The sequence below is a fragment of the Hyperolius riggenbachi genome, chromosome 7, assembly GCF_040937935.1.
Source record: "Hyperolius riggenbachi isolate aHypRig1 chromosome 7, aHypRig1.pri, whole genome shotgun sequence".
NCBI classification, from domain to species: Eukaryota; Metazoa; Chordata; class Amphibia; order Anura; family Hyperoliidae; genus Hyperolius; species Hyperolius riggenbachi.
In genome coordinates, this window is record NC_090652.1 from 8,541,559 (window position 1) to 8,568,856 (window position 27,298).

A 27,298-nucleotide genomic window follows, 5' to 3' on the forward strand; every position below is an offset into this window, starting at 1 on the left:
GAAAATTTATACTATCTTCAGTCTCTCTTTAAGGGCCCATTCACACTAAAGCACTTTGCCGCGATTTCGGCAAAACATTCAAACGCTAGCGCTTTTTAAAAACACTAGTGTAATGAAACCCTATGGGCCCATTCTTACTTGGGCGATTTGTGCAAATCGGCCAAAACGCGAAACACAAACACGTCGCCTGCACCATTTTCAGGTGATTTCCCGGCGATCGCGGTTCAGTGCTATAGAAGCGTTAAACGCGATCGCGGCAAAATCGCCGCAGTGTTCAGTGATTTTTCCGTGTGAAATCGTGGAAAAATCACTCCTGCAAAAATCACCGGCGTTTTGCGTTTCTAACTGTGAATGGGGCGAGTAACTGTCGGGCATAAAATCAATAATCAATTCTTTATTTTTATCTGGTAAACAAGTAAAAAGGATGCTGACCAGGCAATCTAAAAGTTAAAATCGCTATTACTTTTCTTGTTGATAAATGATCATTCCCCAGTTCACCTGACTCTTATTTGGTACATATGCCGCACAAAGGAAGTTGCAGGGCATGCTGGGTTGTGTTTTTTTTGCTTCTCTTCTTTCCCTCAGACTTGACTAATGCAGCCTGATTGGCTGAAGCCTCTTTCCCTCCTGTTTTCCTATCCCACACCTCTGTTCCTCTCTGATTGGCCAATATTTCCCATGCTGAGACAATGCACTTTCTATAGTGGAGAGAGGGCAATGCAAACACAATCAGGCAGAGGAGAGTAAGGGAGGAAATGACATCAGGATTGGCTTCAAAATAGCCACAATTAAAATGGGAAATGCTAAGAAGGATTTTCTCTTTTTTTTTACTGAAGAAAAATCACTAAAATCAAAACATGGACAGTGCAATACATTTGTTATGTAAGTAGAGCAAGTAATTATCTACTTATATATGTTTGTTTTGTTTCTTTCTGAGATAGTATGGCTGACAGCTCCTCTTTAACCTCCCTGGCGGTTAATTTTTTTTGCCACATGGGCAAAAATCCTTTTTTTTTTTTTTTTTTTTTTTTTTTTTGTTTCATGTAAAGCTACCAGAGTGGTAGCTACATGAAACACCACTAGAGGGCGCATGTGTCCCTCTAGTGCGATCGTCGCCGGCACTAATAGCAAACAGGGTTTGGCTTCTCCTGTCGCCATGGCGACGATCGGAATGACGTCATGGACGTCAGCTGACGTCCTGACGTCAGGCGCATCCGATCCGGCCCATAGCGCTGCCCGGAACTCATTGGTCCGGGCAGCGCAGGGCTCTGGCGGGGGGGCCCTCTTTCGCCGCTGCGTGCGGCCGATTGCCGCAGAGCGGCGGCGATCAAGCTGTGCGCGCGGCTAGCAAAGTGCTGGCTGCGCGCACAGCACTTTGAATGGGGCGAATCGCCCCAATAGATGCGGAGAAATCCTCCTGCGCGGCATAGCCCGAGCTCAGCTCGGGCTTACCGCCAGGGAGGTTAAAGAGTTTAGCCTGTTTAATTCCCCTTCATCTCATCTGTGACTAATCACAACTGTAATCTGGTCTCTCAGCTGTGTCAGCTGGCTTCCTCAACAGAGCAGCTAATTTGTAAACACAGGATGTTAACCCTATGTCAGCTTCTATGAAAGCAGGAAGTAGACACACGGCGCATCTATTGCAGGATTCATATCTGCTGTAACAAAGAAATGTTTTTCTTTAACTACTTTAGGACCACAATGATTAAAATCTATGCTCTGTTTTGGTGGTTGCCTGGCTGCCAGTGCGTAGATCTCAATCAGCCACTGCTGTGCACATCCGCCGGTTTCATCGCTCCTGCTGCTGAATCCCCACTGTGTCCCGTCAGAGCTCACTTGCTCCGCCTGTCTCTATGACGGCAGAGTTCCTTTGAGCCAGTCAGGAGCTGCTTTCATTGGCTCCTGGCCGTGTCTATCAATGTAAGCAACTCCCATAGGCTTACATTGATAGGCAGGGTCAGGGGCCAATGAAAGCAGCTCCTGACTGGCTCAAAGGAAATCTGCCATCATAGAGACAGCAGAGTGGGTGGTCCAGTTTCCCGATGTGTGGCGCGTATTTCCGGCGATTCGTCGTTATCCTTCGGGATTCCGCCGTTTCTGTACCAGCGGTCTCTGGTCCTTAAAGGGTATTATGCTGTTGCTTACCTTTCAGAGCAGAGAGGAACTTCGGAGTTTAGGTCCGCTTTAATAGAAGTTAAATGACCCTAGATAAGGCCAGTATTGAAGGAGTAAATGGAGTCACCAGCGTGTGCCGTCGCCTCCTGCTCGGGTCACATGAGGCCCGACGTTCTGTTTACTGACTCTGATGAGCGGCAGCGCTCTGCATAATTTAATGCCAGGATTCCACTGTGTGAGCGTATCTCGCATCTGCCATTGTTTGATTAGGGAGTACGGTAGAAAGAGGACCTGTCATGTAGGTGTCTGAATACAGTAAACCAGTTTGGATGTTTGTTTGTTTGCCAGTCACCCCATCTCCAGGATAACATGACAGCCTTCATTGTCTGCTGTCCACGGAGACCAGTCAAAGCTCTGTTTTATTCTTCTCTAATCTGCGTAAACCTGGAATCTGGTTGCTATGGCTACGTCCCTGACTTTTATCCATCTCCCATGGCCCACAGTTTTGTAAACGCTCTACAGATCTAGAAACTTCTTCACTGAGTCATTGGATGAAAACTAAACCCCAGGTCAATATAACTTCATTCCATTCAGTGTAAAGTGGAAGTCTAGCTATATTTAATGTGTGACTAAAGGTCCGTACACATTTTCAATTTTATTGCACAAAAGTAGGGACAACCCGCTTTGCAAGTTTAACCTGCTTCTTCAGGTCAATGCAGATAATAGGCCACACATTCAGTTTGTTGGGGAAGGGGAGAGTTAAGGTCCGTACACACGCCGGACCGGAGGCAACGACGGGTCCGTCGTTGCCTCCCGCTGGGTGGGCGTGTCAACGACAGTCCGGCGTGTGTACGCACTGTCGGCGGATCGCTCAGAAACAGCCGTATCAGTCCGCTGACAGTGCGTACACACGCCGGACTGTCGTTGGCACGCCCACCCAGCGGGAGGCAATGACGGACCTGTCGCTGCCTCCGGTCCGGCGTGTGTACGGACCTTAACTCTCCCCTTCCCCAACAAACTGAATGTGTGGCCTATTATCTGCATTGACCTGAAGAAGCAGGTTAAACTTGCAAAGCGGGTTGTCCCTACTTTTGTGCAATAAAATTGAAAATATTCACTGTAATACGACTAGTGTGTGTTTTTAGAGAGGAACGCCAACGATACCTCACTTTTAAAACTGTTTTGGCTTACCATATATACTCACATATAAGCCAAGATACCCACTTTTCCCTCAGAAACCAGAAAAAAAGTGATTGGCTCGCATATAAGCCTTCTCCTCAGTACAGCCCTCTCCACAGAAGCCAAATGTGCCCCCAGTACAAGTCACCCCCTTTCCACAGTAGCCAGATGTGCCACCAGTACAAGTCAGCCCCTCTCCCTATAGCCAGATGTGCCCTAAGGATGATACAAATGTGTCTCAAGATGCCCCTAGAGGACATCATAGATATGAGACGCAGCGATTGCCACACTGTAAGAATCATTGCACTGCTGACACGTTGCTTGCACGCTCCGCTCCACAAGCCAGGGGACACAGGTAGTCTTGAGCAGCGCACTCTGCACACCATGTTGCGGGGGATGGGGGGCACAGACATAGCAGGGAGCCAGCTGGTAAGAGATCACTAGTGCACAATCCTTACGCTCCTCTGCCAGTAACAAAACCTGCTCCACCATCCATTCTGCTCCACTGACTCATATATAAGCTGAGGAGGTAACGTTTCCGCACATTTTTTGTGCTAAAAGATTAGGCTTATACACAAGTACATATATTTCATACATTTTGGGTGCCTCCACTCTTTTATGATAGCCATTTTATGTTGAGTACTGTGGATAGATTTCCTGAAGTGTAAATCCTATGTCTTTATTGCGTAGTTGGACAGATACAGAGCAGTCCGGTGATCTGGAATTATGGAAGCTTTGTGGAATGCTGCTGGGTAATTGTCACATGGACTTTGTCCTGGATATATGGGAAGGACGCTTCGCTGCTTCCTGCTCCAGAAGGCCATAAATCAGAACATTTATCAGTGATGGTCAATAAGGAATATCTCCAGATTACAGGAAACCGCTTGTGATTATGAGTGGGCTGAACATTAATAGTAGGAGACATGACAGCTGATCATCCTCTGGTAGAAAAATGGTTTATTTCCCATCTATTCCCTCCAGCACTGAACACCTTATTAGTCATTGGAGAACGTTATTATTATTATTTCTAATTATAGAGCACCAACATATTCTGTAGCGCTGTACAACATTGAAAACAATGGGAAACTGATACATGAGCAGTTCAACATATTGTACAATCAGGACAACCAGTGACACAAGTACAAATACATATAAATGCTGAGTAGTTTTGAATAACATCACCAATACTGAAATATGTTTGGGTGTGATTAGGGGTGTGGCATGCGTGACTAGGTTTGTGGTGGGGGCGTGATTAGGGGTGTGGCATGTGTGACTAGGTGTGTGTTGGGGGCGTGATTAGGGGTGTGGTGGGGACGTGATTAGGGGTGTGACTAGGTGTGTGGTGGGGGCATGATTAGGGGTGTATCATGTGTGACTAGGTGTGTGTTGGGGGCGGAATTAGGGGTGTGGTGGGGACGTGATTAGGGGTGTGACTAGGTGTGTGGTGGGCGCGTGATTTGGGGTGTGGTTTGTGTAACTAGGTGTTTGGTGGGGGAGTGATTAGGGGTGTGGTGTGGGGGCATGTGGCATGTGGTGGAGGCGTGATTAGGGATGTGGCATGTGTGACTAGGTGTGTGGTGGGAGCGTGATTAGGGGTGTGTCATGTGTGACTAGGTGTGTGTTGGGGGCGTGATTAGTGGTGTGGTGGGGGCGTGATTAGGGGTGTGGCGTGGGGGCATGTGGTGGGGGCGTGATTAGGGATGTGGCATGTGTGACTAGGTGTGTGGTGGGGACGTGATTAGGGGTGTGGTATGTGTGGCGAGGGTTTGATTAGGGGTGTGGCACTGGTATGTCTTAAAGGACACCTGAGGTGAAAATAAACTAATAAAATAAACAATTGTATCTATCTTCCTTCTTCTAAAAATGACTTTTTAAGATATTCTACAGTTTTATTTTATGTTTAACCTCCTTAGCGGTAACCCCGTGCTGGACACGGGGTAAGCCGCCGGAGGGCTCTGCTGGGCCGATTTACATAATTTTTTTTTTTTGCTGGACGCAGCTAGCACTTTGCTAGCTGCGCCAGCACACTGATCGCCGCCGGCCCGCGCCCGATCGCCGCTATCTGTTGCGGCGCGGCCCCCCCCCCAGACCCCGTGCGCTGCCTGGCCAATCAGTGCCAGGCAGCGCCGAGGGGTGGATCGGGACTCCCAATGACGTCCCGACGTCGCTGACGTCATCCCGCCCCGTCGCCATGGCGACGGGGGAAGCCCTCCAGGAAATCCCGTTCTTTGAACGGGATTTCCTGATCGCCTATCGCCGGAGGCCCTGGGCTCGCTACATGATTTAAAAAAAAAAAAAAAAAAACTGCTGCGCTGCCCCCTGGCGGAATTTTTCATACCGCCAGGGGGGTTAAATCTACTTTTTAGGTTTTAACTGTTTATTGTTTTTGCTCAATGACACATTCATTGAAGTATGCCAGAGCTAATATCTATGAACTATTGACCATTTTTATCTCTTTCCTGCTCTCAGAAGCCATTTTCTGCTAGGAAAGTGTTTTATAGTTGGAATTTCTTATAAATGAGGGTCACACTGTAGTCACTTCCTGTCTGAGTCAGGACTGAGTCAGCGACTTACATACCTGATATTTAACTCTTTCAGGCAGAGAAAGAAAAAAAGGAACACAGCCTAGTTATTTGTGTGCTGGGCACTGTACATACACGTCTATGTCATCATGTCACATGTCATCTCATCATGTCACATGTCACTTCGGGTATCCTTTTAAAGTGTTTCTCTCTCATCTCATAAAGTTGGGAGGTGTGATTAGTGAGCTTCCTCTGGGGGGCGGTACCTGAGTCAACCTATTTGCATGGTGACTTATTTCCCTCCTTTTTCTCACTAGTCGTTCTCGTTTGTCTTTCAGCTTTACCACGGCAATGGCCAATCAGCCGCAGTGCAGCTTCCTGAGCGGGCCGGGGTTTTACTATGCGGGGATCACACTGGTGGCTGCTGGAAGCATTCTCGTCATCACCAGTTTCCTGGCACTGGGATTCGTCGGAACATATTTAGGTAAGAAGTACATTGTTTTCTTAAAGGGAAATACTACTTTTGTTGCGAAAGAAAAACCTATTCAGTTCTATACAGGTGAGTCCCGTTTTAGCCATTATACAAAGAGACGCAGAGTGGAAACCACTTGCCTGAGCCTATAATCCACTGCTATTGCACAGTGCTTCCAAAGGTGCCCATTAACGGTACAATTTTTCACTAAATGTGATCTTTCGATGCGATTTGATCGATTGTAACCAATCGGAAGGCAATTATCGATTGTTCACATTTACTGAACGATTCTTTCTTCAAATTTGATCATAAAATCCATGTTTCGGATCGATTTTATCCTGTTTAGCAATGGACCAAAGAATCGTTCATCGATTGCCTTCATAGTTGGCAAATTTTCTATACAATTTGATCATTAAAATCGCATTGAAAGATCGCATTTTGTGAAAAAATTGTACCGTTACTGGGGACCTTACCAGAAACCAGGAGACATGGGATGACAAGACGCCGCCTGTCAGTCATTGGATTGAAATTGCGTTTATGCATGCGTTGCGAATGAACCCTTAACCCCATTTTACCTAATACTTAGGGTCTGAGCCCACTAACGCAGTTGTATCCGCTTCGGTCCGCTTTTCAGCATCTGTAACATTGACGTGTAACTGAAAATCGGACTCAACTGCATCAGTAGGCTCAGGCCCTTAAAGAGAACCTGTAACAAAAAACAGTTCCCCTGGGGGGTACTCACCTCTGTAGGGGGATGCCTCAGGGTCCCAATGAGGATTCCCCCTCCCCTGTAGCTGCAGGCAGTCCAGCGCTGGCTCCCCCGAAGTGTCCCGGAATCCTCCCTCCACAAGCCTGACAAGCGCTGATTTATTTACCTTCCCTGGCTCCAGCGGGGGCGCTGTTGTGGCTCTCAGCAGAGATAGGCGGAAATAGGCGATCTCTGTCGGGTCTGCTCTGCTACGCAGGTGCAGGAGACTTGCACCTGCTCAGTAGAGTGGACTGACAGCGATCGGCTATTTCTGCCTATCTCCGAGCGGAGAGCTGATACTGCGCCTGCGCTGCATCCATGGAAGGTAAATATTGACATCCCCGCTGTTCGGAGGGGCACAGCGAGACGCCCGTGGGACACAGGAGGACGGGGAAGCCTCAATAGGATCCGGAAACTTCCCCCACCCCAGTTGAGTACCCCCCAGTGGAACGTTTTGTTACAGGTTTTCTTTAGGGTCTATTTCCATAATTTATAACATTTCGCATATGCTTTTTTTTGTATGCAAATTTTCACTTTCATGTAAATTTTACGTGGGAAAAGGATGCATAGTGCAGAAATCTGCAGAAAGCAATCCATCTCTTTTCTGTATGGCACCGACCTAGAAAACTCCCATTTATTAGAAATGACTCCCATGGCCTTGCTTTGGTTTCATATTTAATGCGAAAAATCGCATTGAGATTTCGCACTTAGTGGAAATGGGCCCTTAGTGAATTATTTCCGGACCCTCTTTCATGATCTGTTAGTAAGAGGCTTAAGGTGGCCATACATCAGGCGACTTCTCGGCCAACCGACCATCAGATTCGATTGTTATAATAGGAGTCACATGAAAATCGGTGCCGCCAATTGCATGCCCAATCAAAGACACAACCAATTTTGACCTGAAATTGGTTCGCATCAATCAGTTGGACATGCTGCATGATGTAGGGCCGACTTGCTTGATCGAGTGAGCAGCGGTAATGGCGAACGATATCTGTACGAGCAACAAACGTGACCAAACCCCCCGCGCTGTTCCCGCAATGTATAAATGTGCTGTAAGTGTGCGATTATACATCACCTGTCATGTGCATAGCACACCGGCGCATGACGTCACACCGGCAGCGTGTATGCGGCTAATCAAGAAGCGGTGGGAGACAGACGGGCACCGCAACACAGGACAGGTGATTGCACACTTACAGCACACTTACACATTAGGGGAACAGTGGCAAACGCGGCTGGCTCGGACGATTCCTGAGACATTTCATGCTGAAATCGATTGGAATCGACTTGTGGTTTATGGGCAGCCGACAGATCTCTCTCTAATCAGATCCAATCAGAGAGAGATCTGTCTCTTGGTGGAATCTGCCCATCATTGCTAGATGTATGGGTACCTTTAGTTTAGATTTTTACATTATTTTGGCAGCAAACAGATAATGGAAATGATGTATGAGATTGTAGTTACGCTCTACAGACTGCATTATTTAGAAACATCACAGACCTCCTGGAACGAGAGGACTCAGAAGGCTTAAAGGGGAACTATGGCGAAACATTGTAAAATTTAAAATATGTGCAAACATATACAAATAAGAAGTACGTTTTTTCCAGCGTAAAATAAGCCATAAATTACTTTTCTCCTATGTTGCTGTCACTTAGGCCTGGTGCACACCAAAAACCGCTAGCAGATTCGCAAAATGCTAGCAGATTTTGAAACGCTTTTTCTTCTTTTTCTGTAGCATTTCAGCTAGCATTTTGCGGTTTTGTGAAGCGTCTTTGGTGTAGTAGATTTCATGTATTGTTACAGTAAAGCGGTTACTGAACAGCTACTGTAACAAAAACCGCCTGGCAAACCGCTCTGAAGTGCCGTTTTTCAGAGCGGTTTGCGTTTTTCCTATACTTAACATTGATCCAAAATCTGCAGCAGCCCGGGAGTATGCGTTTCTGCAAAACGCCTCCCGCTCTGGTGTGCACCAGCCCATTGAGATACATTACCCTAGCGGATCCGCACCCGCAAGCAGATCGCAAACCGCAGCCGAACCGCTCTGGTGTGCACTAGGCCTTACAGTAGGTTGTAGAACTCTGACAGAAGCGACAGGTTTTGGACTAGTCAATCTCTTCATGGGGGGATTCTCAGCAAGGCTTTTTATTCTTTATAAAGATATTCCCTAAAAAGGATTTAAACATTGATGCTGGGCACCTTCCCTGTTGCTACACAGTTTTTTGGCAGTTAGACAGAGCAACTGCCATTCACTAAGTGCTTTTGAAAGTAAATAAATACCTGAGAATCCCCTATGAAGAGATGGACTAGTCCAAAACCTGTCACTTCTGTCAGATTTCTACTACCTACTGTAAGTGACAGCAACACAGGAGAAAAGTAATTTATGGCTCATTTTACTCTAGAAAAAATGTACTTCTTATTTGTTTGTTTGCACATATTTAAAATTTTACAATAGTTTGCCATAGTGCCCCTTTAATAGGATCCAGAGCCTTCCCTCTCCATAGGTGATTATCTGACTTTTTTCCCCCCTCACTTCGGTTTTACTTTACCCAATTAGCAGCTTCAAAGAAAATATCTCATTTGAGATAAGTTCCTTGCTTTTGACCTCAACCAGCAGAACTGGTTGTGCTGTAAATTCTTGGAATGCTTTGATGTCTCTCTACTAACAGGAAATATAGAAACTGAAAGCAGAAGTCTTCTGTTATTGCCTCACACTGCCCCCTCCTGACAAGTGGCCATAAAGACACATTACAGCAGTACTAATTACTTGCAAGGAAATGTAACAAATAAGAAATTAAAAAAAAGGGCTAAAATAAATTGGCCTGGAACACTTGCAAGCCTCTAAATTGGCTGCTAAAGGTTAAAGTGTACCGGAGGCGACATGTGACCTGATGAGATAAACATGTGCATGTACAGTACAAAACATTAATAAACCAGGCTGTTTTACTTGTATTTTGCTGCCTGAAAGAGTTAATCTTCTAGGCATGGAAGTGACAGCTTCTGTCTTGTGGTACCTTGTTGGGAATATAATAAGCATCACTGATAAGCTAATTACAGCCATAAATGTTTTCCTGGCAGAATACAACTTTCAATTTCCACCATGCGATTGCGTTTGCGATTGAGCTACTATACTCATTATAGTCCAGCTCAATCGCATACAAAACGCGGCAGGACAACGATTGCGCTTTGACCAAAATCGCATCGCAATCGGATCGCACTAATGGAAATTGCTGATGCAGTTTCCATTAGTTTAATGTACCTTGCGATTTGCGATCAGAAGCAAATCGCAAATCGCAGGCTAGTGGAAAAAGGCCCTTAATAAGATACCACTGAGCAGAGACAAGGAAACATTCAATCTACTTTGTAAATCTTTAACCACTTAAGCTCTCAGTCGTTTTCACTTTATGCATCCGAGCAATGTTCACCTCCCATTCATTAGCCTATAACTTTATCACTACTTATCACAATGAACTGATCTATATCTTGTTTTTTCCGCCACCAATTAGGCTTTCTTTGGGGGGTACTTTTTGCTAAGAGCTACCTTACTGTAAATGCATTTTAACCAGTTCGGCCTATCTGGACGAGCTTCCTCGTCCAGATAGGCACTGGTGCTGCCGCCGGCTCGTGCGCGCGATCGGGCGCGCCCCCGCGCGCGCTCCCGCTGCCCGCCGCTAGCCCCTCGATCAGTGAATGGGAATATAATTCCCATTCACCGATCTAACTTCCCCGCAGAAATACCGACACTTTCTCTCCAGAGAGCGCGGTATTTCTGCCCCCAGGAAACAACTCCTCAGCATTTTAGTTCCTAGATGCGAGCTGGTTCGCATCTAGGACTTTTTTCACTGTGACCATCTTGTGGCCAAATAGTAAACTGCACCCACATACATTTTTGATTAAAAAAAAACATTATTTTACATTTAAAATTAGCAGTTTCCCTCCCACACCAAAAATTACCCACATACACTTTTTTTATTAAAAAAAACAAAAAAAAAAAAAAAATTAAAAAAAAAAACAAAAACAACATAAATAGTTACCCAAGGGTCTGAACTTTTTAAATATGCATGTCAAGAGAATATGTTATTATATTATTTAAAATTATAAGCTTATAAATAGTGATGGACGCAAATTGAAAAAATGCACCTTTATTTCTAAATGAAATATCGGCACCATAAATTGTGATAGGGACATCGTTTAAATGGTGTAATAACCGGGACAGATGGGAAAATAAAATACATGCGTTTTAATTACGGTAGCATATATTAATTTCAAACTATAATGGCCAAAAACTGAGAAATAATGAATTTCTTCCGTTTTTTTCTTATTCTTCCTGTTAAAATGCATTTACAGTAAAGTGGCTCTTAGCAAAATGTATCACCCACAGAAAGCCTAATTGGTGGCGGAAAAAACAAGCTATAGATCAATTCATTGTGATAAGTAGCAATAAAGTTATAGGCGAATGAATGGGAGGTGAACGTTGCTCGGATGCATGAGATTTTCGGCACTGCGGCGCTGAACCGGTTAACAGTAAGAATAAGAAAAAAAATGAAAAAATTCATTATTTGTCAGTTTTCGGCCATTATAGTTTTAAAATAATACATGCCTCCATAATTAAAACCCACGTATTGTATTTGCCCATTTGTCACGGTTATTTCACCGTTTAAATTATGTCCCTATCACAATGTATGGCGACAATATTTTATTTGGAAATAAAAGAGCATTTTTTCCGTTTTGCATACATCACTATTTACAAGCTTATAAAAGAAAAATAGAGAGAAATATTTCATCTTTATATAGATATTTAAAAAGTTTAGACCCTTAGGTAAATATTTATGTGTTTTTTTTTTTTTTTTTTTATAGTAATGTTTGTAAACATTTTATGTGGGCATTTTTGGGAGGGTGGGATATAAAAGTGTTTTATTTGGGGAAATATTTGTGTATTGTAATATTTTTAAACTTTTACTTGTAGTTTTACTTTTTGGCCACAAGATGGCAATCTTGAGTTTGTTTACATGACGTCACTCTAAGCGTACAATGTACGCTTAGAGGGACATAGCTTCAGAAAAAACGAAGCTTCCGAGAGAAGCTGTCGCTTTTTCAGCGGGGGAGAGGAATTAGTGATCGGGCTCCATAGACCGATACATTGATTCCGTGGCTACCGAATCCGCGGCCGGGAGTGCACGTGCACGCGCGCGATCGGCCGCGGGAGCGCGCGGGTGCGCGCCTGTCCTCCTTGACGGTTTTATACGTCGAGGACAAAGTGGTTAAATATGACATAAAACAATGAAAATATCTACCCCCCCCCACACACACACACACACACACACACACACACACACACACACAAAACAAAAAAGGCCATTTTTAGGAGTAGGAGGATTAATACAATTGTTTATCTAATCACCATCTCTGGGTCACTTTAACTGGTTCTGCACCGACGCAGTTTGAATCTAGGTCCAGCAGGTGGTGCTGTCGCTCTGACTGGATGTAGCTTCAACGTTCTGCTGGATGACGCATTCCCGCCGGTCTGAACCCGCCGCAATTCGCTCGCTCTGCTATCTATAAGACGTCAGGGCTCTGTGAACAGATGAGGAGGAAGCCGCTTTCATTGACTCCCGACCGCGTGATCACGGAGAGCCAATCACAATGGCTCCCATTGATACACAGCGTCAGGAGTCAATGAAAGCGGCTCCTGACCGACTGACATCGCTCTGCCGTCATAGAGGCGGCAAAGAGAGGAGCCTGCGGCAATGGGGCAGCGTCGTGACCGGTAAGAGCGGTGGGTATGTGCAGCGATTCGTCGGGAAGCAGCGTTTTACCGTACCAGCAGTCTCGGGTCTCTTAAGGATAAGAGCAATTTTCACATATCCGCACTGCTCCCATTCATTTGCCAATAACTTTATTACTCCTTATCACAGCGAAATGTTCTGTATAATGTTTTTTTCAGGACAAATTTTGTTTAGTAAACACCTTATTTTCTATACATTTTAAAGTGAAGTTAAGGTAAATAATTGAAAAAACACCCTATTTCTCCATTTACATCCATTATAGCTTTACAATAAACCGTGCTAAGTATAAGTTTAACCCACAAATGTTATTTGCTTATCCATCCTGGTTATTACAACATTTAGATTATGTTCCTAGCACAATGTATGGTGACAATATTGTATTTGGAATTAAAGGTGTCTATTTTCTGTTCTGTGTTTTTGATTTCTCATTGTACACTATCGATGATTACAAAACCTTATTTGCAAAAATAACAGTAATATACCCTCATGGCATACATATTTAAAAAGCCAAGTTCCTAAGGTAACCATTGATGTTTCTTCTTTCATATACTGTCACTTTGTTTTCATTTTACAAGTCTTTTATTTTGGCACAGAATATGCGGAAATGTAATTGCTTTTGATTCAGTTTGTGACTAAAAAGAATACACAAGACATGGGCCTCAACCCTAAAACCCCCAAAACTCAATTCTACAACTTATCGCGGTTTAAAATGTTACCACATATGTCTCTTGTAGTTTTGCTAAGACTTTCCAAGTTTGATCATAATTTTGAAAATTACTTTTTTATGTTGGATTGAGTTAATCCCTAACCATTTTTTATGTGCCGGGTGTCCAAGATTTAAGACACACCAAAATGTATTCTACAACTCGTCCCGGCTAAAATCATACCACATGTGCCTCATTTAGTAACAAAATGGTGGTGCACTCTCCACAACTACACTGGACATATATATCCGTCCAGATAGGCTTAAAGTGAACCAGAGACGAAGCACCCTCATGTATTTTACCATATATATCAGTGGGAACATTAGAAAAAACACCTACCCTAGTCTCTGCTTCATCCTTCACTGCTCAGCCTGCTTGTAACAGCCCTGATAAAATCTCCGACTGAGCATTCAGTCTGGCTTTGCTCAGGAATCATTATAGCTGAGTCTGTGTTCTCTGATGTCTTTTCAAGCCTTAGCCTGCCCCCTTCTGGCTCTGCTATAACGACTCAGCTATAATGATTTCTGAGCAAAGCCAGACTGACTACTCAGTCGGACATTTTATCAGGGCTGCTAACAAACAGGCTGAGCAGTGAAGAATGAAACAGAGAGCAGGGTAGGTGTTTTCTCTAATGTTCACACTGATATACAGTGGCTTGCAAAAGTATTCGGCCCCCTTGAAGTTTTCCACATTTTGTCACATTACTGCCACAAACATGAATCAAATTTGTTGGAATTTCACGTGAAAGACCAATACAAAGTGGTGTACATGTGAGTAGTGGAACAAAAATCATACATAATTCCAAACATTTTTTACAAATCAATACCTGCGAAGTGGGGTGTGCGTAATTATTCAGCCCCCTTTGGTCTGAGTGCAGTCAGTTGTCCATAGACATTGCCTGATGAGTGCTAATGACTAAATAGAGTGCACCTGTGTGTAATCTAATGACAGTACAAATACAGCTGCTCTGTGAGGGCCTCAGAGGTTGTCTAAGAGAATATTGGGAGCAACAACACCATGAAGTCCAAAGAACACACCAGACAGGTCAGGGATAAAGTTATTGAGAAATTTAAAGCAGGCTTAGGCTACAAAAAGATTTCCAAAGCCTTGAACATCCCACGGAGCACTGTTCAAACGATCGTTCAGAAATGGAAGGAGTATGGCACAACTATAAACCTACTAAGACAAGGCCGTCCACCTAAACTCACAGGCCGAACAAGGAGAGCGCTGATCAGAAATGCAGTCAAGAGGCCCATGGTGACTCTGGACGAGCTGCAGAGATCTACAGCTCAGGTGGGGGAATCTGTCCATAGGACAACTATTAGTCATGCACTGCACAAAGTTGGCCTTGTGGAAGAGTGGCAAGAGAAAAGCCATTATTAACAGAAAGTATAAGAAGTCCCGTTTGCAGTTTGCCACAAGCCATGTGGGGGACACAGCAACCATGTGGAAGAAGGTGCTCTGGTCAGATGAGACCAAAATGGAACTTTTTGGCCAAAATGCAAAACACTATGTGTGGCGGAAAACTAACACTGCACATCACTCTGAACACACCATCCCCACTGTCAAATATGGTGGTGGCAGCATCATGCTCGGGGGGTGCTTCTCTTCAGCAGGGACAGGGAAGCTGGTCAGAGTTGATGGGAAGATGGATGGAGCCAAATACAGGGCAATCTTGGAAGAAAACCTCTTGGAGTCCGCAAAAGACTTGAGACTGGGGTGGAGGTTCACCTTCCAGCAGGACAATGACCCTAAACATAAAGTCAGGGCAACAATGGAATGGTTTAAAACAAAACATATCTATGTGTTAGAATGGCCCAGTCAAAGTCCAGATCTAAATCTAATCGAGAATCTGTGTCAAGATCTGAAAACTGCTGTTCACAAACGCTGTCCATCTCATCTGACTGAGCTGGAGCTGTTTTGCAATGAAGAATGGGCAAGGATTTCAGTCTCTAGATGTGCAAAGCTGGTAGAGACATACCCTAAAAGACTGGCAGCTGTAATTGCAGCAAAAGGTGGTTCTACAAAGTATTAACTCAGGGGGCTGAATAATTACGCACGCCCCACTTTGCAGTTATTTATTTTTAAAAAATGTTTGGAATCATGGATGATTTTCGTTCCACTTCTCACACGTACAGGTTCTTCTCAAAAAAATTAGCATATTGTGATAAAGTTCATTATTTTCTGTAATGTACTGATAAACATTAGACTTTCATATATTTTAGATTTAAATACACACAACTGAAGTAGTTCAAGCCTTTTATTGTTTTAATATTGATGATTTTGGCATACAGCTCATGAAAACCCAAATTTCCTATCTCAAAAAATTAGCATATTTTTGAATTGTTAAAAAAAAAAAAATTAGCATATTTCATCCGACCAATAAAAGAAAAGTGTTTTTAAAACAAAAAAAAGTCAACCTTCAAATAATTATGTTCAGTTATGCACTCAATACTTGGTCGGGAATCCTTTTGCAGAAATGACTGCTTCAATGCGGCGTGGCATGGAAGCAATCAGCCTGTGGCACTGCTCAGGTGTTATGGAGGCCCAGGATGCTTCGATAGCGGCCTTAAGCTCATCAAGAGTGTTGGGTCTTGTGTCTTTTAACTTTCTCTTCACAATATCCCACAGATTCTCTATGGGGTTCAGGTCAGGAGAGTTGGCAGGCCAACTGAGCACAGTATTACCATGGTCAGTAAAACATTTACCAGTGGTTTTGGCACTGTGAGCAGGTGCCAGGTCGTGCTGAAAAATGAAATCTTCATCTCCATAAAGCTTTTCAGCCAATAGAAGCATGAACCCACTTTTGAATCAGGAACAGTGGCAGAAGCGCCTGACCTGGGCTACAGAGAAGCAGCACTGGACTGTTGCTCAGTGGTCCAAAGTACTTTTTTCGGATGAAAGCAACTTTTTCATGTCATTCGGAAATCACGGTGCCAGAGTCTGGAGGAAGACTGGGGAGAGGGAAATGTTAAAATGCCTGAAGTCCAGTGTCACGTACCCACAGTCAGTGATGGTCTGGGGTGCCATGTCAGCTGCTGGTGTTGGTCCACTGTGTTTTATCAAGGGCAGGGTCAATGCAGCTGGCTATCAGGAGATTTTGGAGCACTTCATGCTTCCATCTGCTGAAAAGCTTTATGGAGATGAAGATTTCATTTTTCAGCACGACCTGGCACCTGCTCACAGTGCCAAAACCACTGGTAAATGGTTTACTGACCATGGTAATACTGTGCTCAGTTGGCCTGCCAACTCTCCTGACCTGAACCCCATAGAGAATCTGTGGGATATTGTGAAGAGAAAGTTGAGAGACGCAAGACCCAACACTCTGGATGAGCTTAAGGCCGCTATTGAAGCATCCTGGGCCTCCATAACACCTGAGCAGTGCCACAGGCTGATTGCCTCCATGCCACGCCGCATTGAAGCAGTCATTTCTGCAAAAGGATTCCCGACCAAGTATTGAGTACATAACTGAACATAATTATTGGAAGGTTGACTTTTTTTGTTTTAAAAACACTTTTCTTTTATTGGTCGGATGAAATATGCTAATTTTTTGAGATAGGAAATGTGGGTTTTCATAAGCTGTATGCCAAAATTATCAATATTAAAACAATAAAAGGCTTGAACTACTTCAGTTGTGTGTATTTGAATCTAAAATATATGAAAGTCTAATGTTTATCAGTACATTACAGAAAATAATGAACTTTATCACAATATGATAATTTTTTGAGAAGATCCTGTACACCACTTTGTGTTGGTCTTTCACGTGGAATTCCAATAAAATTGATGCATGTTTGTGGCAGTAATGTGACAAAATGTGGAAAACTTCAAGGGGGCCGAATACTTTTGCAAGCCACTGTATATGGTAAAATACATGAGGGTGCTTCGCCTCTGGTTCCCTTTAAGTGGTTCGGGGGGGAGACTGCTGGTACAGAAGTAGTTAATATCCAGCGCTGCGTAATATGCAGGCGCTTTATAAAGGAAATAATAAATCCGATGCTTAGATGATGGACTATGAGAGGATAGCAGCCCTCGGCGGTGAATGTGGTGTATGGAACTAGCAGGTGGAGGTTCGGCTTTCTTCTTATGAGCGCAGGGAGCTTGTCAATCCCAGCCAGGAGCAGAGAGAGCGACTGTTGTGCGATGGAACATTAAACGGCAATCATGTTATTTATTTCCCTCAAACAGCGAAAATATGTAAACCTCTCCACCGCTCCACCTGCCAAAAACCAGGCCGACAGCTTGACAGAAAGCGCGTTACGTATACGATGCTTCGCTTATCTGCATACATGCGTCACACCTCAAGACGCTGGACCGCTATACAATCACCTTCCACATCCAACAGGAAACCCATTCCAGCATTTCATCTGACTGCTAGCATGCCTCAACTCCGGGTAACCTTTGTGGAGCGCCGGGCGATCTTCTGATGACGCAGTCGGGAAATGACATTATGACTTTATGCGGTTTATAAAGGATTCTGTGTTTTATGTTCCATGAACTTTAAAAGAAAATACATTTTGAATATTAGTGTGGCCTTACCCGTGTGTGTTGCCAGGCAAGAGCCAGTTTCCACCAGCCAGAGCGACATACAATGCACACTGCTCCCTTACCCGTGTAGGAGGGAGGCTACCTAATAGTGGGGCACATCTGGCTACTTATACTGGGGGGGAAGGAGGGTATCCTTTCTAATACTGGGGGAACACCTGGCTACCTATATTGGGGAGGCAGCCTACCTAATACTGGGGTACACCTGGCTAACTATATTGGGGTGGCCGCCTACCTAATACTGGGGCACACCTGGCTACCTATATTGCGGTGGCAGCCTACCTAATACTGGGGTACACCTGGCTACCTGTATTGGGGAGGCAGCCTACCTAATACTGGGGTACACCTGGCTACCTATATTGGGGTGGCCGCCTACCTAATACTGGGGCACACCTGGCTACCTATATTGCGGTGGCAGCCTACCTAATACTGGGGTACAGCTGGCTACCTATATTGCGGTGGCAGCCTACCTAATACTGGGGCACACCTGGCTACCTATATTGGGGTGGCAGCCTACCTAATACTGGGGCACACCTGGCTACCTGTATTGGGGTGGCCGCCTACCTAACACTGGGGCACAGCTGGCTACCTATATTGGGGTGGCAGCCTACCTAATACTGGGGTACACCTGGCTACCTATATTGCGGTGGCAGCCTACCTAATACTGGGGTACACCTGGCTACCTATATTGCGGTGGCAGCCTACCTAATACTGGGGCACACCTGGCTACCTATATTGCGGTGGCAGCCTACCTAATACTGGGGTACACCTGGCTACCTATATTGCGGTGGCAGCCTACCTAATACTGGGGTACACCTGGCTACCTATATTGCGGTGGCAGCCTACCTAATACTGGGGTACAGCTGGCTACCTATATTGCGGTGGCAGCCTACCTAATACTGGGGTACACCTGGCTACTTATATTGGGGAGGCAGCCTACCTAATACTGGGGTACACCTGGCTACCTATATTGCGGTGGCAGTCTACCTAATACTGGGGCACACCTGGCTTCCTATATTGCGGTGGCAGCCTACCTAATACTGGGGTACACCTGGCTACCTATATTGCGGTGGCAGCCTATCTAATACTGGGGCACACCTGGCTACCTGTATTGGGGTGGCAGCCTAATACTGGGGCACAGCTGGCTACCTATATTGGGGAGGCAGCCTACCTAATACTGGGGCACAGCTGGCTACCTATATTGGGGAGGCAGCCTACCTAATACTGGGGCACAGCTGGCTACCTATATTGGGGAGGCAATCTACCTAATACTGGGGTACACCTGGCTACCTGTATTGGGGTGGCCGCCTACCTAATACTGGGGTACAGCTGGCTACCTATATTGGGGAGGCAGCCTACCTAATACTGGGGCACAGCTGGCTACCTATATTGGGGAGGCAGCCTACCTAATACTGGGGCACAGCTGGCTACCTATATTGGGGAGGCAGCCTACCTAATACTGGGGCACAGCTGGCTACCTATATTGGGGAGGCAGCCTACCTAATACTGGGGCACAGCTGGCTACCTATATTGGGGAGGCAGCCTACCTAACACTGGGGTACAGCTGGCTACCTATATTGGGGAGGCAGCCTACCTAATACTGGGGCACAGCTGGATACCTATATTGGGGAGGCAGCCTACCTAATACTGGGGTACAGCTGGCTACCTATATTGGGGTGGCCGCCTACCTAATACTGGGGCACACCTGGCTACCTATATTGGGGTGGCCGCCTACCTAATACTGGGGTACACCGGGCTACCTATATTGGGGTGACTGCCTACCTAATACTGGGGTACACCGGGCTACCTATATTGGGGTGGCAGCCTACCTAATACTGGGGTACAGCTGGCTACCTATATTGGGGTGGCAGCCTACCTAATACTGGGGTACACCGGGCTACCTATATTGGGGTGGCAGCCTACCTAATACTGGGGTACAGCTGGCTACCTATATTGGGGTGGCCGCCTACCTAATACTGGGTGTCACGGACGATTGCGGGGACGCAGGCGCGTCCTGGAACCGCCCGTGAAGAAAAGAACGATCGCACTCGATTCCTGCATCGATTGCGCTTCAAAACGGTACAATCTGGGTTGAGTGTGTAGGGACAGCTAAAGTCCTTTTCTTAGCAAAGAGAGCACCATTCCAAATGCTGGTTGGCTCTTTTGATATGCTAATGAGCCTGAGCCTAATCTGCACTGGAGAGTCCCTGGCTTCAAGCTGTGCTGATGGCCCATCCATCAGGTATAAGGAGGCAAGCAGCTGGCAGGAAGACTGGCCCTGTGACTGCTGATCAAGCCAGAGGTGTAAACTCAAAGTTGTCTAAGCAGATTTAGCCCTCAGTGGCTGACCGCACTTAGTGGCCATACACTGGTCGATGTGCCATTAGATCGACCAGCTGACAGATCCCTATCTGATCGAATCTGATCAGATAGGGATCGTATGGCTGCCTTTACTGCAAACAGATTGTGAATCGATTTCAGCCTGAAACCGATCACAATCTGTTCAGCTGCTCCTGCCGCCTGTCCCCCCCCCCCCGTATACATTACCTGAGGCTGGCTCCCGGGCGTCTTCTCCGCACTGCACCGCACCGCTGTTCTTGCTCCATCCCAGCGCTTCCTGTGTTACTCCGTGACCAGGAAGTTCAAATAGAGCGCCCTCTATTTCAACTTCCTGGTCACCGGAGTGACACAGGAAGTATAAGCGTACACTGGGAGATGCGGAAATGCGGTGCAGCGAGGAGAAGAGGACCCCGGAGCCAGCTTCAGGTAATGTATACCTGCTCGGATCGGGCCCGAATCGTACGCCGCAAGCGACGCGCTCCTACCGCCGGGCGATCGAGGGTAATTTCCCGCACGGCGCGATCGACGGTCCGATCCGATTTCGGGAGGGAATCGGATCGGCGGGTGCGTTTAGCGCAAGCGATTGGCAGCAGATCCGATCCCAGGATCGGATCTGCTGTCGAAACGGCCGTGAATCGAGCCAGTGTATGGCCTGCTTTAGCCTTCTAAACGGTGCCAGCGCACAGATCGTGCGAACTCTGGTCGCAGTCAATGCGCAGGAACCGTTAAGAATTAGCCGCAGACAACTCAGAAGGGAGCCTGTGAGACACGGGTGATTACCACTTCACCCACTGGTTCAGAGTAAACTGCCACCACCGCGGTTATCATGGGACCGTGGGGCCCACTAACTGACTAACTAATCCTGCGAATAAAACGGTTAAACACACGATATTCTGTCTAGCCAACAACAAACAAACAGTAGCGTATCTCCAGAGACCCGGGATCATTTCTGTGTGTGTGCTGATAAGCAGGGTAGCGGAAAGTGAATGACTTGGAGAAAGTCGTTTATTCACGCAATATAAATAATTAATATATACAGACAATTATTAAACAGTAATAGCCAGTATGAAAAATAAAAGAAGGGAGAAAAATACTTAGTTCCTGGAAAGATGTCCTTATTGTGGGAAGAATCATAAAGTCCTTGGTTTCAAAGTCCAGAGTTCAGACCAGGTGGATGCCAGCATATCCTCAAGCTGGCACCTGAAGAGTTCAAGATGTTTCAGAGTGGAGGACAAAAGCCCGCCTGCTGGCTCTGTGCTTTTGATGAAGCTGGTTTGGGGGTGTGGCAATGCCGGCCCCCTCTGAACTACCAGCAAATGACAGTTCATTCCCTCTCAGAGATTTTAGAGCTAAACTTATGAATTGCTGTAACTCCTGAACCATACACGTTACATTTAGGGGGGTAACAGCTTCATACTTGGAGGAAAATACAGATTAATATGATACCTGACATGGCTAGTGCATCAGATCAGGGTCCTGAGTAGATTCATACCTGGGTGGTAGGGGCCCCGGGCCCCTCTCGACTGGTATCAAGAGATCCAGCATGACCCTATGGATCCAATGATACCGCTCTCATAACCACCCTATTTATTGTATTCTGTAAATGGGCAAAAGATTATATTGTACATTCATTTCTTCCTGCTAAGGCCGGAGTCAGCCTGACTGGAGTCCAGCTGTGTCTGCTTCTTGTCTATGAAAGGCCCTGTTGGCTCCTTCAATTAACATCTGAATGTGAAATCTGCTTAGACAACTTTGAGTTTACACCTCTGGCTTGATCAGCAGTCACAGGGCCAGTCTTCCTGCCAGCTGCTTGTCACCTTATACCTGATGGATGGGCCATCAGCACAGCTTGAAGCCAGGGACTCTCCAGTGCAGATTAGGCTCAGGCTCATTAGCATATCAAAAGAGCCAACCAGCATTTGGAATGGTGCTCTCTTTGCTAAGAAAAGGACTTTAGCTGTCCCTACACACTCAACCCAGATTGTACCGTTTTGAAGCGCAATCGATGCAGGAATCGAGTGCGATCGTTCTTTTCTTCACGGGCGGTTCCAGGACGCCCCTGCGTCCCCGCAATCGTCCGTGACAGCCCTCCCCCTTGTCCGTGGCTTAGCCACTCATCCGCAAGATGTGTGGCGGCGCCGCTAACCTGGCTGACGGGCCTCGAGTTGCCGGTACGGCGGGAAAACCTATTGGAGCCTGTGGCTCGGTTCCCCTGGACCGGTCGCGGTCTGCTACCCTCAGGGTTGACCCAACATGGACCGTTCTGGACAGGGCGTTTGCGCCACTGCAGTCGGACGTGGTGTCTGCCGGGACTGCGGACAACGGGCAGTGGGTTGGTTAGGTCAACAGCCAGCCCACGCAGGGTTCCCCTGCTGAGTGGCTGTGGACCTAAGGGAACCCCGCGGGAATCCCTGGACCTTCCCAGCTCCTGACAGACGGCACATGCCCTGCAGTAGTTGGCTACATCCCTGTTCATCCGGGGCCAATAAAACTGTTTCCGAATACCGGCGAGTGTCTTGCGGACACCCGAGTGCCCGGTCAGAGGATTACCATGTGCGGATTTCAGCACATGTCCCCTAAACGCACTCGGGACCACAAGCCACTTGGTATCCGCGTGGGATCTACCTGTAGGGGGCTGTACAGACTCACTGTACAGTCTCCCACCTTCCCAGTACACCTTGAAAGCGGCCCCGTCTGCGAGGGGCTCAGCGGCTTGCTGCCTGAGCACCTCCAGGCTTGGGTCACTTTGTAGTGCGGCTGAGAATATGGCGCTGTCAGTTTCAGCCAACTGGCTCATGTCACACGAGGCCAGCGGCTGAAAGGTCTCATCCCTGTGGTCAGAGGAGGGGGAGGAGGCCGGAACCCCCTCCACCTGTCCTGAGCTCGGGTTCTGAGCAGTGCAGCTGCGCGGTACTGCTAGCACCGGTACACTGTCAGAATGGCACAGACGGACATTACTCAAATCATCATTGCATGCAGTAATGACATTGACAGGTATAGACATTTTTTCATTACCGACAGGTTGTACAGTAAACTCAGGTACAGTTACAGCATCATCACAACAGACAGTCTGTACATCAAACTCAGGTGCCTTTGAAGCAGGCACTATTGAACCTGGTACCCTTGAACTGGGCACATTCAACCCACCTCCCCCTGGTGCTCCCCCAAGTGTATAAAGTACCTGGTGGTGGGTGGAGAGTCCGTCTCCTTCCGTGAGCGACAAGGCGGTCGTGGCAGGTTCATAGTAGGACACAAGCTTGCCCAAATCAGTCCCTAGCAACACAGGGACTGGGAGATCCTTCATAACCCCAACAACCCTTTCGTGGACCCCTCCCACTCCCCAATCCAGCTTCACTCTGGCGTGGGCTATGTGGAAAAGGGTGCCCTCTACTCCAGTAAGGGCAAGGGATCGGCTGGAGCTGATGCTCTCCTTTGGCACAAGATGTGAGTGAACTAACGTGATGTCAGCTCCGGTGTCTCGAAATCCGGTGACAACTTTGCCGTTCACTCTAACAAGTTGCTGCTGGTCGGTTCGGTCGCGGATTTCCTTTCCGCGGGCAAACAGGACAAAATCGGATGATCCAGGCTGTGGTTCGCTGGCGGGCTGCCTCTGCTGTGGGTGAGGTGCAGGTGATGCAGATGATCCAGGTGCTGGTGGTGTCTGTCTCCGCTCCGGACAGTCGAATTTCATGTGTCCGGGCTGGCGGCAGTAGTGACAGGTGACCTCTCCAGGCGCTGCAGCCCTGGGTGCAGAAGCTGTGCTGGGTGGCCTCTGTGGCTGACGGCTCACAGGGGCAGGGGAGTCTGCCGAGGTATTGGGCTGAACTCCTCTCCAGCTGGATGGGACAGTTCTGCGGGTATCAGCCACCCGGGTAGTTGCAAAAGTCTCAGCAAGGTCTGCAGCGACAGTTGCTGAAGCCGGCCTGCGTTCTAGCACAAACTGTCGTACATCAGCAGGGCAAATGTTCAGAAATTGTTCCAGGACTATCAAGTCCTCCAGGACGCCATAAGACCCTTTGGTGAGGCCTAGCGTCCACTGGCGGAGTGTGGTGAGCAAGCTGCTGGCCACATCTCGGTACGAATCAGAAGGCTTTTTCTGCCAGGCCCTGAACTTTTTCCGATAGGCTTCTGGCGTCAGCTGGTACTTAGTAATGATAGCGTCTTTTATAGCAGCATAATCATTATCCTTCTCCGCAGGCAATTCTGCGAAGGCATCAAGCGCTTTGTAGCGCAGCAAAGGTGTCAGATGTCTGGCCCACTGGTCTTGGGACAGACGATACTGACGGCATGCTTTTTCAAAAGACCGCAAAAACAAGTCAATGTCTGTGTCTTTTTCAATATTAGCAAATTTAAATTTTGCACTTACGGGTGGTGCAGCTCCTTCAGCAGGGAGGCTGGGCGGTGAACTCCGGCTGGCCTGTTGAACCTTTGCCATGTTGAGCTCATGCTGTCGTTGGCGCTCCCGTTCCGCAGATTGGCGCTCCTCACGCATGTACTGCAGGTACTTGTCCAGGTCAGTCTCCATCAGCTTTTGTAATGCCTGCTGCATTACCGGGTCAGCACCCATGGACAGTCCAGTACTGGCCAGTTCCGGGCGAGTACTGTCAGAAACTCTGGGATTGGGGTCCATACTGACAGTCTCTGGCGTAACTGTTGCAACAGGGCCCGCAGGATGCTCAACCTCTGTACGCCTAAGATCTTCAGCCTCTGGTTCCCCTTGATTGTCAGATGGGCTGGTATCCACCTCAGCGGACACTCCCGGCTCCCGCAGTTGCTGGGCATCCCATCTGGACAAGTCTGCTATCAGGTCCCGTTTTGTCTTGCGGAGGATGCCAATGCCCCTCTCTTCGCAAAGATTTTCCAGGTCTGCTAGGCACATGTTCTGGTAGTTCCCGGACATTTCCATGCCAAATAAAATAAAACTTTGGGAAAGGGGTACTGGCTACACAGTCTCTCTGTATATATAAAAAATATATTGCCTTCCAGCTACACCAACGAATTAGTTCGTTTCTCGATAGCGCTAGCGCTATCGCAGATACTTTCAGCACAACACAGGTCCCAACCGCTGCCTAACACTGTCACAGGAGCCCTCAGTGGCTGACCGCACTTAGCCTTCTAAACGGTGCCAGCGCACAGATCGTGCGAACTCTGGTCGCAGTCAATGCGCAGGAACCGTTAAGAATTAGCCGCAGACAACTCAGAAGGGAGCCTGTGAGACACGGGTGATTACCACTTCACCCACTGGTTCAGAGTAAACTGCCACCACCGCGGTTATCATGGGACCGTGGGGCCCACTAACTGACTAACTAATCCTGCGAATAAAACGGTTAAACACACGATATTCTGTCTAGCCAACAACAAACAAACAGTAGCGTATCTCCAGAGACCCGGGATCATTTCTGTGTGTGTGCTGATAAGCAGGGTAGCGGAAAGTGAATGACTTGGAGAAAGTCGTTTATTCACGCAATATAAATAATTAATATATACAGACAATTATTAAACAGTAATAGCCAGTATGAAAAATAAAAGAAGGGAGAAAAATACTTAGTTCCTGGAAAGATGTCCTTATTGTGGGAAGAATCATAAAGTCCTTGGTTTCAAAGTCCAGAGTTCAGAGTTCAGACCAGGTGGATGCCAGCATATCCTCAAGCTGGCACCTGAAGAGTTCAAGATGTTTCAGAGTGGAGGACAAAAGCCCGCCTGCTGGCTCTGTGCTTTTGATGAAGCTGGTTTGGGGGTGTGGCAATGCCGGCCCCCTCTGAACTACCAGCAAATGACAGTTCATTCCCTCTCAGAGATTTTAGAGCTAAACTTATGAATTGCTGTAACTCCTGAACCATACACGTTACATTTAGGGGGGTAACAGCTTCATACTTGGAGGAAAATACAGATTAATATGATACCTGACATGGCTAGTGCATCAGATCAGGGTCCTGAGTAGATTCATACCTGGGTGGTAGGGGCCCCGGGCCCCTCTCGACTGGTATCAAGAGATCCAGCATGACCCTACGGATCCAATGATACCGCTCTCATAACCACCCTATTTATTGTATTCTGTAAATGGGCAAAAGATTATATTGCACATTCATTTCTTCCTGCTAAGGCCGGAGTCAGCCTGACTGGAGTCCAGCTGTGTCTGCTTCTTGTCTATGAAAGGCCCTGTTGGCTCCTTCAATTAACATCTGAATGTGAAATCTGCTTAGACAACTTTGAGTTTACACCTCTGGCTTGATCAGCAGTCACAGGGCCAGTCTTCCTGCCAGCTGCTTGTCACCTTATACCTGATGGATGGGCCATCAGCACAGCTTGAAGCCAGGGACTCTCCAGTGCAGATTAGGCTCAGGCTCATTAGCATATCAAAAGAGCCAACCAGCATTTGGAATGGTGCTCTCTTTGCTAAGAAAAGGACTTTAGCTGTCCCTACACACTCAACCCAGATTGTACCGTTTTGAAGCGCAATCGATGCAGGAATCGAGTGCGATCGTTCTTTTCTTCACGGGCGGTTCCAGGACGCGCCTGCGTCCCCGCAATCGTCCGTGACACTGGGGCACACCTGGCTACCTATATTGGGGTGGCAGCCTACCTAATACTGGGGTACAGCTGGCTACCTATATTGGGGTGGCAGCCTACCTAATACTGGGGTACACCGGGCTACCTATATTGGGGTGGCAGCCTACCTAATACTGGGGTACACCTGGCTACCTATATTGGGGTGGCAGCCTACCTAATACTGGGGTACACCTGGCTACCTATATTGGGGTGTCAGCCTACCTAATAAGGGGGTGCATCTGGCTACCTATATTAGGTGACAGTCTACCTAATACTGGGGTGCACCTGGCTACCTATATTTGGGTGGCAGCCTACCTAGTTCTGGGGCACATCTGGCCATGTAAAGTGG

At 46.9% G+C, this 27,298-nt stretch overlaps 1 protein-coding gene across 2 annotated transcripts in view; it reads left to right on the forward strand.

Annotated features, from left to right (window-relative positions):
- Nucleotides 1-27,298, forward strand: part of PEMT (phosphatidylethanolamine N-methyltransferase) — a 312,808-nt gene that overhangs the window by 155,072 nt on the left and 130,438 nt on the right. For both annotated transcript variants that reach the window (XM_068246420.1, XM_068246421.1), the window contains exon 4: nucleotides 6,155-6,300. In XM_068246420.1, coding sequence (XP_068102521.1) covers nucleotides 6,155-6,300 — 146 coding nt within the window. The remainder of the gene's footprint in view (nucleotides 1-6,154; nucleotides 6,301-27,298) is intronic.